Here is a 12,268-nt window from a genome sequence, read left to right on the forward strand (position 1 = left end):
CTTGCCAATTTTTGTTGTGAAACCAAGCAAATATTGTGTAAGAAGAATTGTTAAAGACAGTTATTTAAATTAATGGCATAGCGGAGAGGGGTCTACCTATGCATTTTTTATTTTTAAGTTGATCTTATTTTATAGACTTTTATCTGAGCTATCTGATATTTTTAACCTTCTGAAAAAATTCAAGCTTTCTTATAGGATCCAATGTTATTTTTAGAAAAAAAAATGTTGGACCTCCCCTATGCCCTTTATATATAAGTTTCACATTTTCATAGAACTCATAATTTACCTGTTATGCATTTTATAGAAATTATAAAATTTTGTCTATAAGTATAACTTAATATAAAAAATATTTTACATGATATAAACTGAAATTTTAAATCTTATTTTAATTGGGAACCAATTAATAAGACTTTATATGATATATCACTGTTTTGGATAAAAATAACTTAAGAAAATGAGATATAAAAAATAATTTGGTCCCAATGGAATTAAACTTATTAGAAGTAGTAATATAAAATCTTATCAGTAGATTTTAAATGTTTAACACTTATGTCATCTTATGTTTAAACTTCAATTAAAGAGAAAAATAAAATTGTACTTAAAAAAAAATGGTAATTGATTAAGATATCGTGAAATGCAATGAGAAAACCTGGAAAAATCTAAATGTTAAATAGCCACCCTGGTTTACAAACTAAAGTTTCATAACAAAGCAACTAACATTCTATTGATCCCTTAATCTTTTTATTTTGAAAATTTGAGACACTAAATGAAAAAATTTTTCATATTTGTTTTGACTTTTGAATAGCAAAGCTTATACAAAAAATCTTAAAAGTAATAAATTTTTTAAGTTTTTGGTTATAACAAAATTAAACAATTTGAGCAAACATAGTTTAACAATAACCAGAATTACATTTACAACCTACCTATAAAGTAATACTTTTTTGAGTCTAATATGCAAAAAGGAACATTTTTGCAAGAGGGGTCAACTTTGCACGAGGGGTTACTTTTGCACAAATGGTCTATTTTTCATAAAGACACATTTGCACGAGTTGAAATTTTTCTAGTATTTTTTTTTATTTAGCTTAAAACTATTTTTTTTTCTATCACTATAACCTCTAGCCCTTACCCTATGTCACTAAATTATTTTATTTATATTTTTTATGACTTGTTTTTTTATTTAATTTTTTATCTTCTTGTTTTTTAATTTTAGTTAATAATTTTTTTTAGGTATATTAATTTTTTTTTTAACTGTTACCCCTAACCCTTATCTTGGTTGGTAATTTTTTTTGCTTCATTTTGTTCTTTACTAGTTTTTTTTTTGTTTTTTTATTATTATTTTTTTTATTTTTACTTTTTTTATTTTTACTATTACTGTTACCCCCAACCCTTACCCTAGGTTGGTTACTTTTTTTTGTGTTTTTTTTTTACTTTTATTTATTTTTACTCTCATGCAAAAATAAACCTTTTGAGCATAAGTGAACCCTCGTGCAAAAGTGTCTTTGTGCAAAAAAACAGTAAAATAATTTAATTTGAAAAGAAAAAGAGTTATGATAAAAATATTAAGATTAAAGATATTAAAAATTAAACAATATTTATAATGTGTTAAACTTTATTATTGGATATGTATTTTTTTTTCAATCTTAAATGTTTAGCTTTTTGTCTGATAAAAAAAAAGTAAATTACTTCAAAATTGTGAACAGTTTTATCAAGTTATAAATTTAATCAAGTACATGTTGTGAAATTTCCATTTACAATCACAAAAACTTACATGTACACACACAAATACTACATGTTTTTAAGCTGCAAAAATTATTGATTAAATTGTTAAATTTATTATGACTAACATTTCTGCACAACTTAATTTAATTTTCATTTTAAAAAACTTGCCTATTCTTAGAGATTTTTTGAGGTTAGTATATGCTTTTACTAAATATTTAGTTCTTGTTGGCAATTTTTTATTTTTATGTTTTTACTCCAAACTCTGTTTTTAAACCATAAAGTTCGTTTATAGTTACTACTCACATAAATACTATACATGATTATACATGCTTTATTTCTAATGTGTGTTAATATTTTATAGACTCAGTAGATCTGTTCTTAAATTTATTTGAGAGCAGTGAAACACCCTTAGTCGGAATAAAGTTTTGACACAAAAACATCTGTGGTATATATTCTGATAAGCTTAGCTTATTATAATCTCCAGGATTTAACACCTTTTAACGTTACATGTTATAAGGTAATATATAGGTATATATATATATATATAGTATTTATTTATTTAAAGGATACTTTTCTACAACATTTTTGAAACCTAAACTACTTGTACTATGTCCCCTGCAGAGCCCTGTACTGTTTCATTCATTCTCATCTTGAATATGAACACAGAAAACAACAAAGTAGTATAAAAACAAAATGGAGCCCACTGTGTACAGCTACCAGAACTTGTCGAATTGCATCGAGGCCAGCAGTTTTGACTTCAGCAGCACGGAGTACAGCGAAGTTGTTGAAATTGATGACAGTGATGCTGATGAATTATTACTGGTTCGTTTTTATAATAAACGTTTCTTTTAAATAAGTTATATTTTTCTTATAAATTTAATTGTTATGTAGGTGATTATTATTGGTTTGTTTTAATATTTGGTTTTAATATTTTTTTTATTTTGGTTGGTTTACATAAATGTGGTGACTTTACAGATAAATTTTTGCCTGTTTGTTGAAAATTTTATAAATAAGTTTTTTTTTTATTCTTAGTTTTGTTTGTAAAGTATAATGAGTATAATCATGCAAACAAATAGTAAAACTGTATTTTAATAAGTAGAAAATATCTATTGCTTGCCATTTTGTAAGAAAAATTATGGCCAATATTTTTGACATCAACTACTTGTTTTTACTTTAATTATAGTTTTCTTGAAACATTTCTTAGTTTTGATAAGGATTTATCTATACTATCCGCATCTATAACTTTTTAGCTATGTCAATGAATCGTTATTGGTTTGTTTCAATACTAGTGACATTACTAAAGATAAGTTCTGTAGTTTCAATAATAAAGTTTTATTTTCTTCTTATGTGTTTTGTGTGGTTGCTGAAATGATGATTTTTTGATGGTTTGTTAGGTGTAAAATATTTTTTTGTGGTTTTTGTATGAGACATAAAGAAAAGTTTTATATTTTTGAATTATGTTAATTTTGTGAAGGGCATAGGGGGGGGGGTGTAAATCAATTTTTTCACAAAATGATCTTAATTTATATAGTTTTAACTAAGCTACAAGATGCTTTTTACAAAATTAAAATATTAAAAATAATTTTTGAGATATAGCCGTCTCAAAGTGGGAGGCAACAATAGGTTCCTTATAGAAGGTGCAAACTAAAATTGCAATAAAAGACTATTTCACTAAAAACCTTTCTTCTTCTACGTTTTTTGAGATAACTACCTCAAAGTAATAGGAAATGTTCCTTGCAATATTAAGAAATTTAAAAAAACTTAAAAATAAAAATTTTATTAAATTTAAAAACAAAAATAAAAATTTTTTTAATGTTTTTTTTGTCATAAAGCTAATTTATATTATATATTTTTAGAACTTAATTCCAACAAAATTTTCTAAATATTGCAAGGAACATTTCCTGAAAGTTTAAGATAATTAAGGGCATAGGGGGGGGGTAAACACCCTTTTTTGGTTTTTGATCTTATTTTATATAGTTTTTACTAAGCTACAAGATACTTTTTACAGATTTAAAAAATTCAAAATAATTTTTGAGATATAGCCGGTCAAAGTCGGAGGCAACAATAGGATCCTTATGGGAGGCGCAAACTAAAACGGCAAATAACTAGAAATTACTAAAAATCTATCTCCTCCTAGGTTTTTTGAGATAACTACCTCAAATTTTTAGAAAATGTTCCTTGCAGTATTTAGAAAATTCTGTCGGAACAGAATTTAAAAAAATTAAAAAATAATAATTTTATAATAAAAAAACAAAAAAAAAACTGTTTTTTTTGTTTATTTTTTATATAAAATTTTTATTTTTTATTTTTTCAAAAATTCCTTCCGACAGAATTTTCTAAATATATCAAGGAACATTTCCTGAAAGTTTGAGGTAGTTATCTCAAAAAACTTAGGAAAAGATAGATTTTTAGTGAAATAGTCTATTTTTGCCGTTTTAGTTTGCGCCTCCCATAAGGAACCTATTGTTGGCTCCGATTTTGACCGGCTATATCTCAAAAATCATTTTGAACTTTTTAAATCTGTAAAAAAGCATCTTGTAGCTTAGTAAAAACTATATAAAATAAGATCAAAAACCAAAAAAGGGTGTTTACCCCCCCCTATGCCCTTAATTCAAAAAACAGAGGAGGGGATAGATTTTTAGTGATTTCTTGCTACTTACTGTTTAAGCTTGCGCCTCCCATAAGAAACCTATTGTACTCTCAAACTTTGACCGGCTTTATCTCAAAAATTATTTTGAGTTAAAACAATATGTAAAAAGCAATTTGTAGTATAGTTAAAACTCTATAATTTAAGACTAACATTGTGAAAAATGTGTTTACCCCCTATGTCCTCAACTCTTTAGTTATTGTCAGTTGTATATCTTTTTACATATAATACTTTTCAATCACCAATAATAGTAATGTTGATAAGTTTTTACCAGTGTGTTGAAATTTTTGTGATAGTTTCAAGTGAATCTAGTTTTTTTTTTATAAGTTTTATATTGTTCTAATAAGTTATTGTGTTTGCAGTTTAAACTTTTCATAAATTTTGAATATTGTGCTTAATAATAATTGTGCTTGTATACTTGGAGTCAAAAAGCCGTTGGCGAAAATATCAGAGCCAAAGGCTTTTAGGACTTTCAAGAACAAGAGACAAGCTAAAGTTAGCATAAAATTTTGATATATTTTCTTTTTGAAATACACATAATACCTTGATCATCAGGCTTAAGATTGTCAGACCACAAGTTGTTGGTAGACAGAGAGCTAGGTTTTGTTTAAACCAAACCGGGGTTTCAGTCTACCAAGTGTGTATTTGTGGTCTAAGTGGTATGATCAGAATGTTATGTGTATTTCGAAAGGAAATTGTTTGCTGGTGAATTTCTAACTTGATTATGATATTTTATTACATTTTATTGTTAATCAATTATTCATAAGTTCGTAAATCACTGTAAGAATAAAAAAAATAAAGTAAAATAATGGTTATTTGCTACTAGTATGTATAACTTTTTAAATAACTTTATTAATTTTAAAATAACAATCAATGAGTTAATAACTTTTAAATAATAGTGCTTGTTTTTAAAACATTGGGGAACTTAAAAGTTCACAGATAAACTTGTGTCAGTTTTAACGAAGCAAGTACTTTAAAAGTGTTATATTGTGAAGATTAGTTAGCGTATTATTATACTTAATAAAGATCTATCATTATTGATAGATGCGTAAAAATATTTACTAGTTATTTTTAAATTGTTACTAGTTTTAAATATTTTAATTTTTTTTAAGTCTAGCTAATCATTAGTAGTATACAACAACTACAACATGGTTTTACTGCTAATAGCTTTGGATTTTGAAAATTATATTTTTTAATTGAGCCTTTAAGGCGTGTTGTTTAAATGAATTTTTAATAACAATAAGATTTGTTTTATAAAAATTAGAATTATTTTTTGTTTTGCAAAGCGTACCTTTTGTTTTTAGGTATAAATATATTACTTGTGTATTATGGTGAATTTATGTATTATGGCAGATTAATATTTTTCAAAATATTTTTATAATGAGTTTCACTCAAACTTTGAAAACTTGAAATAAACTTTTTTTTCTAAAGTCTTAGTTTTATCAAATATAAATAACTTATTTTACAAAGTTTTCCATTTGTTTTTTTACTCTGGTATGTATAAATTTACTTTCAAAAATCTTTGTCTTAAGTTATGTATATTGACATGATTTTAAGATACAGTTTGTTTTCCAGTAATGATAATTGAAAGAAAAATAAATTGTTAATAACACTAGGGCTAAAACTTTTCTGTTTGAAATAAAATAAGATAATTTGAAAAGTTAGAATAATATGCCACTTTAATTTTAAAAAAACAGGTTTGCCAAAAAAAAACTGGAATCCTTAAAAAACTTGGAATTTGATAATTCAGTTTAAAAAACCTGGAATTTTAAACAATTTTTACACAAGTAATGATATTTCGATTTGTCTAAAAAAATCTATCATATTTTCAAATTTTTTGTTGTCATATTTTTTCAACATATTTTAAACAGCTTTTATATCTTTTTCATGTTCTTATACTTTTTAAAACAGTTTTTTAGTTTTTTACCTTAAACTTAATTTTATACAAAGAATGAATCTTAAAACTTTTACTTTTGATAACCTGAAAGAAATTTCATAAAGACCTTTGGTCACCTTGTAGAAAGTATCCTAACTTTATGATCTTTTAAAGGTATAATACTGAAAATACTAGCTTAATTTTGTGTTCTTAAATTAAAAAATGTACAAAGAATGCTTATTTAATGTTTAATAGATTAATTTTTAGTTTTTTATTTTCAAAAAACAGATTTTTAATCAGCCTTACAAATCATGTTTACTCTTTACCAATAATTTTTTATCAAGTTTAAAATATGTAAACATTTACACTACCTATATTTTGCACTTCTTAAAGTTTTTACAGTGAAGTAACTAGATGTACAATTAAAAAAAAAACTGTTAAATGAAAGACTAGTTGGTTCTTTTTATTAAATCAAGTACTTTACTGTTCTGGAGTTTTGTGTAAATCGTACATATTTGTTTTGTCATCTTACTAAACTTTGAAAATGTGTAACCGTTGCTACTGTTTTTGTTTTTTAATTATAAAAAGCTTTAACTGGGCAGTACCTGACTAAATGTATGATTAAAAATACATAAATATTAATTTTATCTCCATTTATGCAACTAATTTTCTGTGCTGGATGCTTTTGCACTTTGTAGATGGTTGTTTTGACAAGTTTGTAAACATTTGACTTTTTATGTTTTATCAATCATGGGTGAAAATGTCGTTACTGAGCTTAACCAATCATTTTGTATGTTTGAAAAAATGACAAAGCAAGTTTTTTTATTTTTTTTTAGTAAACATGTAAACATTATGTCTCTGTTGTGGTTATGGTTTGTAAATGTTAGTTAGTCAATGTCTGTTAACGAAATAAACAAATAAATCACAACAAACATAACTATTTTTAGTTAAGTTGTTTGTGATGTGAAATATGCATACTTATGCCTCGTTCAATATATCACTTATAGTATAACTTTTAGTTAAATTTTAGATTATTAAAAAAATTAACTTATTTTTTAACTTTATATCTAGCAAGCACAATTTCAAGCAACACTTAATACATGGTTGTAGAAATTGTTGCAATACCTTTGTTAATTTTTTATCTATACTTTTTAGTTATGTCCAAATAGTTGATTTGAAATTTTTAGCTTTGAGTAGAACTTGATTAAGGTGTATAAGTAAAAAACATAATACTTATTTTTAAAGCTTTACAAAACTAAAAAATAACTGAAGTAATCTTATGTATAGTGGTGTAGATAACTTTAAAATACCTCTATGCTTTGATACTATTACTGAAGAATTTAATTTTTTAAATGTGTGCCCAAATTAATACAGTATATAGTTTTATAATAAATGATCACATGTTCCTCTAGTAATACATGTATTAAACCAATAAAGCATTTTATATTTTGTTGTATTTCAATTTTAAATATTAGTAGAGAAAATTCTTTATTATTAAGGTAAGACTTGAAGTTTTACCTTTAAGAGAGTTGCCATAAAGCCTAATATTCTGAAAAACCTGGAATTTGAAAATTAAGGGAGAAAAAAACATGGGAATTAATAGGTTTTAAAAACACCTAAAAGTTCTGAAAATTTGAACAAAAATAACAAAAAAAATCTGAATGAATCTGGAAGTTTATACAATTTCAAAATGTAAAATAACAATACTTAAATTAAATTTTAAAAAATCTATCACATACAATAATTTATTGTAGTATTTTAAATTTTATTTGTTACATTTAAAATCATGATACACTTAACTTTACATAATTTTATACTATTTGTAGAGTATATACTAAAAGTAAACTAAAAACTTCTACTTTTAAAAACTTTTAAAAAATCAAAAAACCATTTTTTTTTTTTAAACTTATGGCAACCTTCTTTGATTAAAGTCTAATAAATGCAGCTTTAGGTTGAAAAATGTTTAATCAGATTTGTTTTGATAATCCTGTTTTCAATCCAATTACACGGAAGTTTAATCCCAAAAATTTTTAATTGAACTTTAACGACCTTGGTTGCAGCAACACTGAATGTAAAATATTGCTGAATTTGGAATTTCGGAGCCCACAAGTTTTTATTTTTCAATTATATTTAAAGTAATTGACGCAAAAAGGCAAAAACATTATTTTTTTTCATGTTAGTTTTTGTATAACGTAAAAATTACAAAATTAAAAAACAAAAGATGTTACATAAATACTATAAGAAATAATTTGTATACTTGAAATGCGTAATGATTTTTTCTAACAGTTCAGGATACAATTGTAAATTTAAGCGTTAAGCTGGCCTGTACGCGACAACTCTTAGACTGATAAAGCTTTATTTGTTTGATGATAAGCAGTTGAATGTACAGTTTAATTCAAAAAACAAACTAAAATCTGAAACAAACAGCTCTCCTACAATATATCCTGTTTGGCCTGCAAAATCATAAACTATACACCAGCTGTGAAAAAAGACTTCACAGCAACTCGCTACAGCTGCACCCTAATGTGGGGAATAACTTGTTGTCCTTTAAAAAGGCAGCAGACATTAATGATAACGTGAAAATTATATTTAATCATCAGAAGATTGTACGCAGTAGCTTCTATTTTGGTGTGAACTTTAAATGAGTCACCTCACCAACAACTGATGACAAGAGTGCGCGTGCCATTTAAATGTTTTCATCAGTTCAAATATTTTTCATGACTTCATGTTAACGGAAATATTAAATGTATTTTCACCCTAGCAAAGTTTGAATTGAAATTTTCTTGTTTTGCATGACAATTTATGTGTTTTAAGAATTTTTTTTCTAAAGTTCAATTTGAATTTTGGTCAGTTCAAATATGTTTTTATGACATTATTTATTTTATTCATTTTGTCGCAGGTGGCAAACGTTGACGACAACAACGCAGCTTCTGATAAGGAGCTTTTGATTCAGAACCAACCAAAAAGATCCTCGTTTGAAATCAACCGAGAAATCACCAATGACGCCTTCATGTATGTTACAATTTAAATTTTGTTGTTATGTTAAATTCACGTAAAAAATGAATGTAGTAAAGTGAATCGACATACTCTTAATATTTAGTTGGGAACAAAACTGGAAATTGTTTAGTGCCAGAAAAATTAACAAAATAGTTTTGATATGTAGCATTAATATAGCTAACATGTTTTGTGTTTTAGTCTGTGTCAGTGGCAGGGGTCCTGTACCCTGCGGACCAGACAAGCAATTTGGCCTGAATTTGTAATATTCAATTTGGACTGAATATATATAAAAACAGTTAAAAAATATGTGAAGTAAGCAAGTGTTTTGTAAAAACTTGCTGAAGTGATGCTAAATTAATTCCAATTAAAATGTGATGCGAGTTGTTCATCAAAGTTTGGTTTTGAAAAAAATTAAAGTACAAATATTAAAAAGCGTCCTGGCTCAAAAGCGCGCAGGTGTAAAAATATAAGTTCTAAAGTTTTATTTTGTCCCGCCCTTGGTCTATTTCATTTGTTTTTATAAATGATTAAATATATAATTTTCAATCTAATACTAGTTTTCTTAAATAAACTTTTTTATTTATGAAAAATTGTGTTTTTATAAAGTATATTATTAGTATTTTGGTGTGTTTAGGTATTTAAGCATGAGTAAAATAATTTGTATAGTTTTTGACTCAAATAATAATTTTTTCTATTTTCTCAGACCGTCAGGCTAGCGCTTGATATGCTCCAGATCGTTTTTTTTTTGTTTTAAACAGTGTCAACCCCGTTTTAGTTAATGCTCGCTTCATATTTATTTTAATAAAAATTTGAGTTTGTGTTAATAAAAAGGTACTGGCTGTTGCCTATGAAGATTTAATTATTACATTTGATGTTTGCTAAACCAAAATTTTAACTTGTAATAAGAAAAAGGTACTTGTCTATGTATTTTGAAATTTTTACTTTTATATTTTTTAATTAAAAATTTAAACTTTTATTAATAAAAGGTACTGCTGCCTATGTAGTTTAAAGTTATAAAACTTGATATTTTTCAATTCAAAACTTGTGCTTGTGACTATGCGCGGCACCGGTGTCTTGAACATGAAACTTTAAGATTCTTTTGAGATTTTGCCCCTTTGATACGTCCAAAAAGAATTGAATTTAAATTGTCATTTAACCGTCACTTGTTTGCACTAACAAACACTTAGCAGCTTTTTAATTTAAAAGCTATTTGATACAAGATAATTTTAGCGATTTTATTTAAAATTTATTACAACATGTTTTAGTTTAAGGTACTGGTGTCAGCGCCTTGAATATGCCTTAAAAATTCAAACAACTTTGCAAATTGAAAACAACTTGAACTTGCGTTTATACAATGTAATTTTAACGATTTTGTTTAGATTTACTACAGCACGTTTTTATTCAAGGTACTGGTGTCAGCGTCTTACACGCCAAAAGAAATCAAGATACTTTTCGACCCTTAAAATTTTTTAGAAGAAATTGAATCATTGGAATTTGAAAATGCATAATATGAGTTTTCATAAAACTCACCATTTGTTCTACTAAAAAACACTAAGGTTTTTAGTCCCATAAAAAAACCTTGTATTTATATTCAAGTTACTGGTACCAGCGCAACAACATCATAAGTAATAAACAACATTAATATGTATAAACTCATGTTACGAGTTTATACTTTTTTTTTTCAAAAGCATAAGTTACTAGTGCTTGGCACTGGAAAAATTTTCAATCAACCTGCTGATGTTGATGCGCTAACACCAGTACCTTCGGTCACTCAGGTTGACATTTTTACCTCAAAAGAGTGGCAACTTTTTTACCTCAAAAGAGTGGCAACCTTGATAGATTCTTCATAATTTCTTCAATTTTAACTAAACTCAAACTCATATTTACAGGGTTTGGTGCCAGCGCAACAACTCAGGCTGACTTTTATACCTCAAAATAAAGGCAATTTCGAAAGATTCTTGATAATTAATTAATCAAAAACAAACTCATGCTTGTGTTTATTTAGTATTAATTTTTTCAAGGGTTTGGTGCCAGCGCAACAACATCAACCCCGAAGAATTGAAGTCGGTCGCCTCGCTGTGCCCCTCGACAATCTCGTCGCAAGGTGGCGACGTTGACACGGTGAGCAGCAACGACACGTGCAGCATTCCGCCCACGTCCAAGTCCTCCGAGTCCGGAGAGTTAGTCGGAACTTTAATAAATTGAATAAATGAGATTTATATAAACTATCACGAACGTAAAGTCCTTTCGATCCGTAGAGGTAGTGAAAAATTAAAATAAGATTGATTAGTAGTTGTACTATATTTTGTTGACTTTTAGTTTGTGGTAAATAATTTTTGTCCGCCCACGTCCAAGTCCTCAGAGTCCGGTGAGTTAGTGAATATGTTATAAAACGTATTAAATTTTTTATATATATCACCCGAATACGTGACTATATTACCCAAGTTCTCTGAATCTGGAGAGTTAGTGAAAATATTTAATAAGATTAATAAGTGATCATATCTGTTTAGGACACTTGTTAAACTATGTGATTACTACTACTCATTTGTTAAATAGTGCAAACTGTTTTATTCCAACTAAATTCAGTAACAACCCTGTTGACAGAAGTTTAAAAAATAATCGCCCCTCAATTAGTCAATTACCCTTTTACTATTTCAACCCCTGATATCCAAGTATCACAATTGTCCACAAGGATCATCCATGGTCTAAATTCTCGTAGTTGGAATACTATAGCAGCAATATTAATAAGGTACAGTCGTAAGTAAAAGATGTGGGGAATCATTATTCTCCGCTCTTAATGCAGGCAAAGTATTTTACAGTTATGTTTTAAAATTCTACGAAAATTATAAAATAGATTTGTTTGAAAAATGCACTTGAAAATTTACCTGACAAATTTAACTTGTACAAAACAAAAACAAGTTCAAATTGTTTTAACTTCAACAACTTGTAAAAAAATACATAAAAAACAATTACGACTCAGTTGAAAAAAACAACTTGTTTCAAATTTTTAAAGTCACAAGCTAGTTTTT

General features: G+C 26.6%; 1 protein-coding gene across 1 annotated transcript in view; it reads left to right on the top strand.

The window, feature by feature from the left end:
• The first annotated feature begins 2,389 nt into the window (after nt 1–2,389).
• LOC145842607 (E3 ubiquitin ligase TRAF3IP2-like) overlaps nt 2,390–12,268 on the top strand; it is a 32,082-nt gene continuing 22,203 nt past the window's right edge. The window contains exons 1-3 of the mRNA XM_082950078.1: nt 2,390–2,541; nt 9,142–9,254; nt 11,261–11,419. Of these exons, the coding sequence (XP_082806204.1) occupies nt 2,413–2,541; nt 9,142–9,254; nt 11,261–11,419 (401 nt within the window). The 5' untranslated portion in view covers nt 2,390–2,412. The remainder of the gene's footprint in view (nt 2,542–9,141; nt 9,255–11,260; nt 11,420–12,268) is intronic.

The sequence above is a fragment of the Thalia democratica genome, chromosome 8 (assembly GCF_965202585.1).
Source record: "Thalia democratica chromosome 8, ktThaDemo2.hap1.1, whole genome shotgun sequence".
Taxonomy (NCBI): Eukaryota; Metazoa; Chordata; class Thaliacea; order Salpida; family Salpidae; genus Thalia; species Thalia democratica.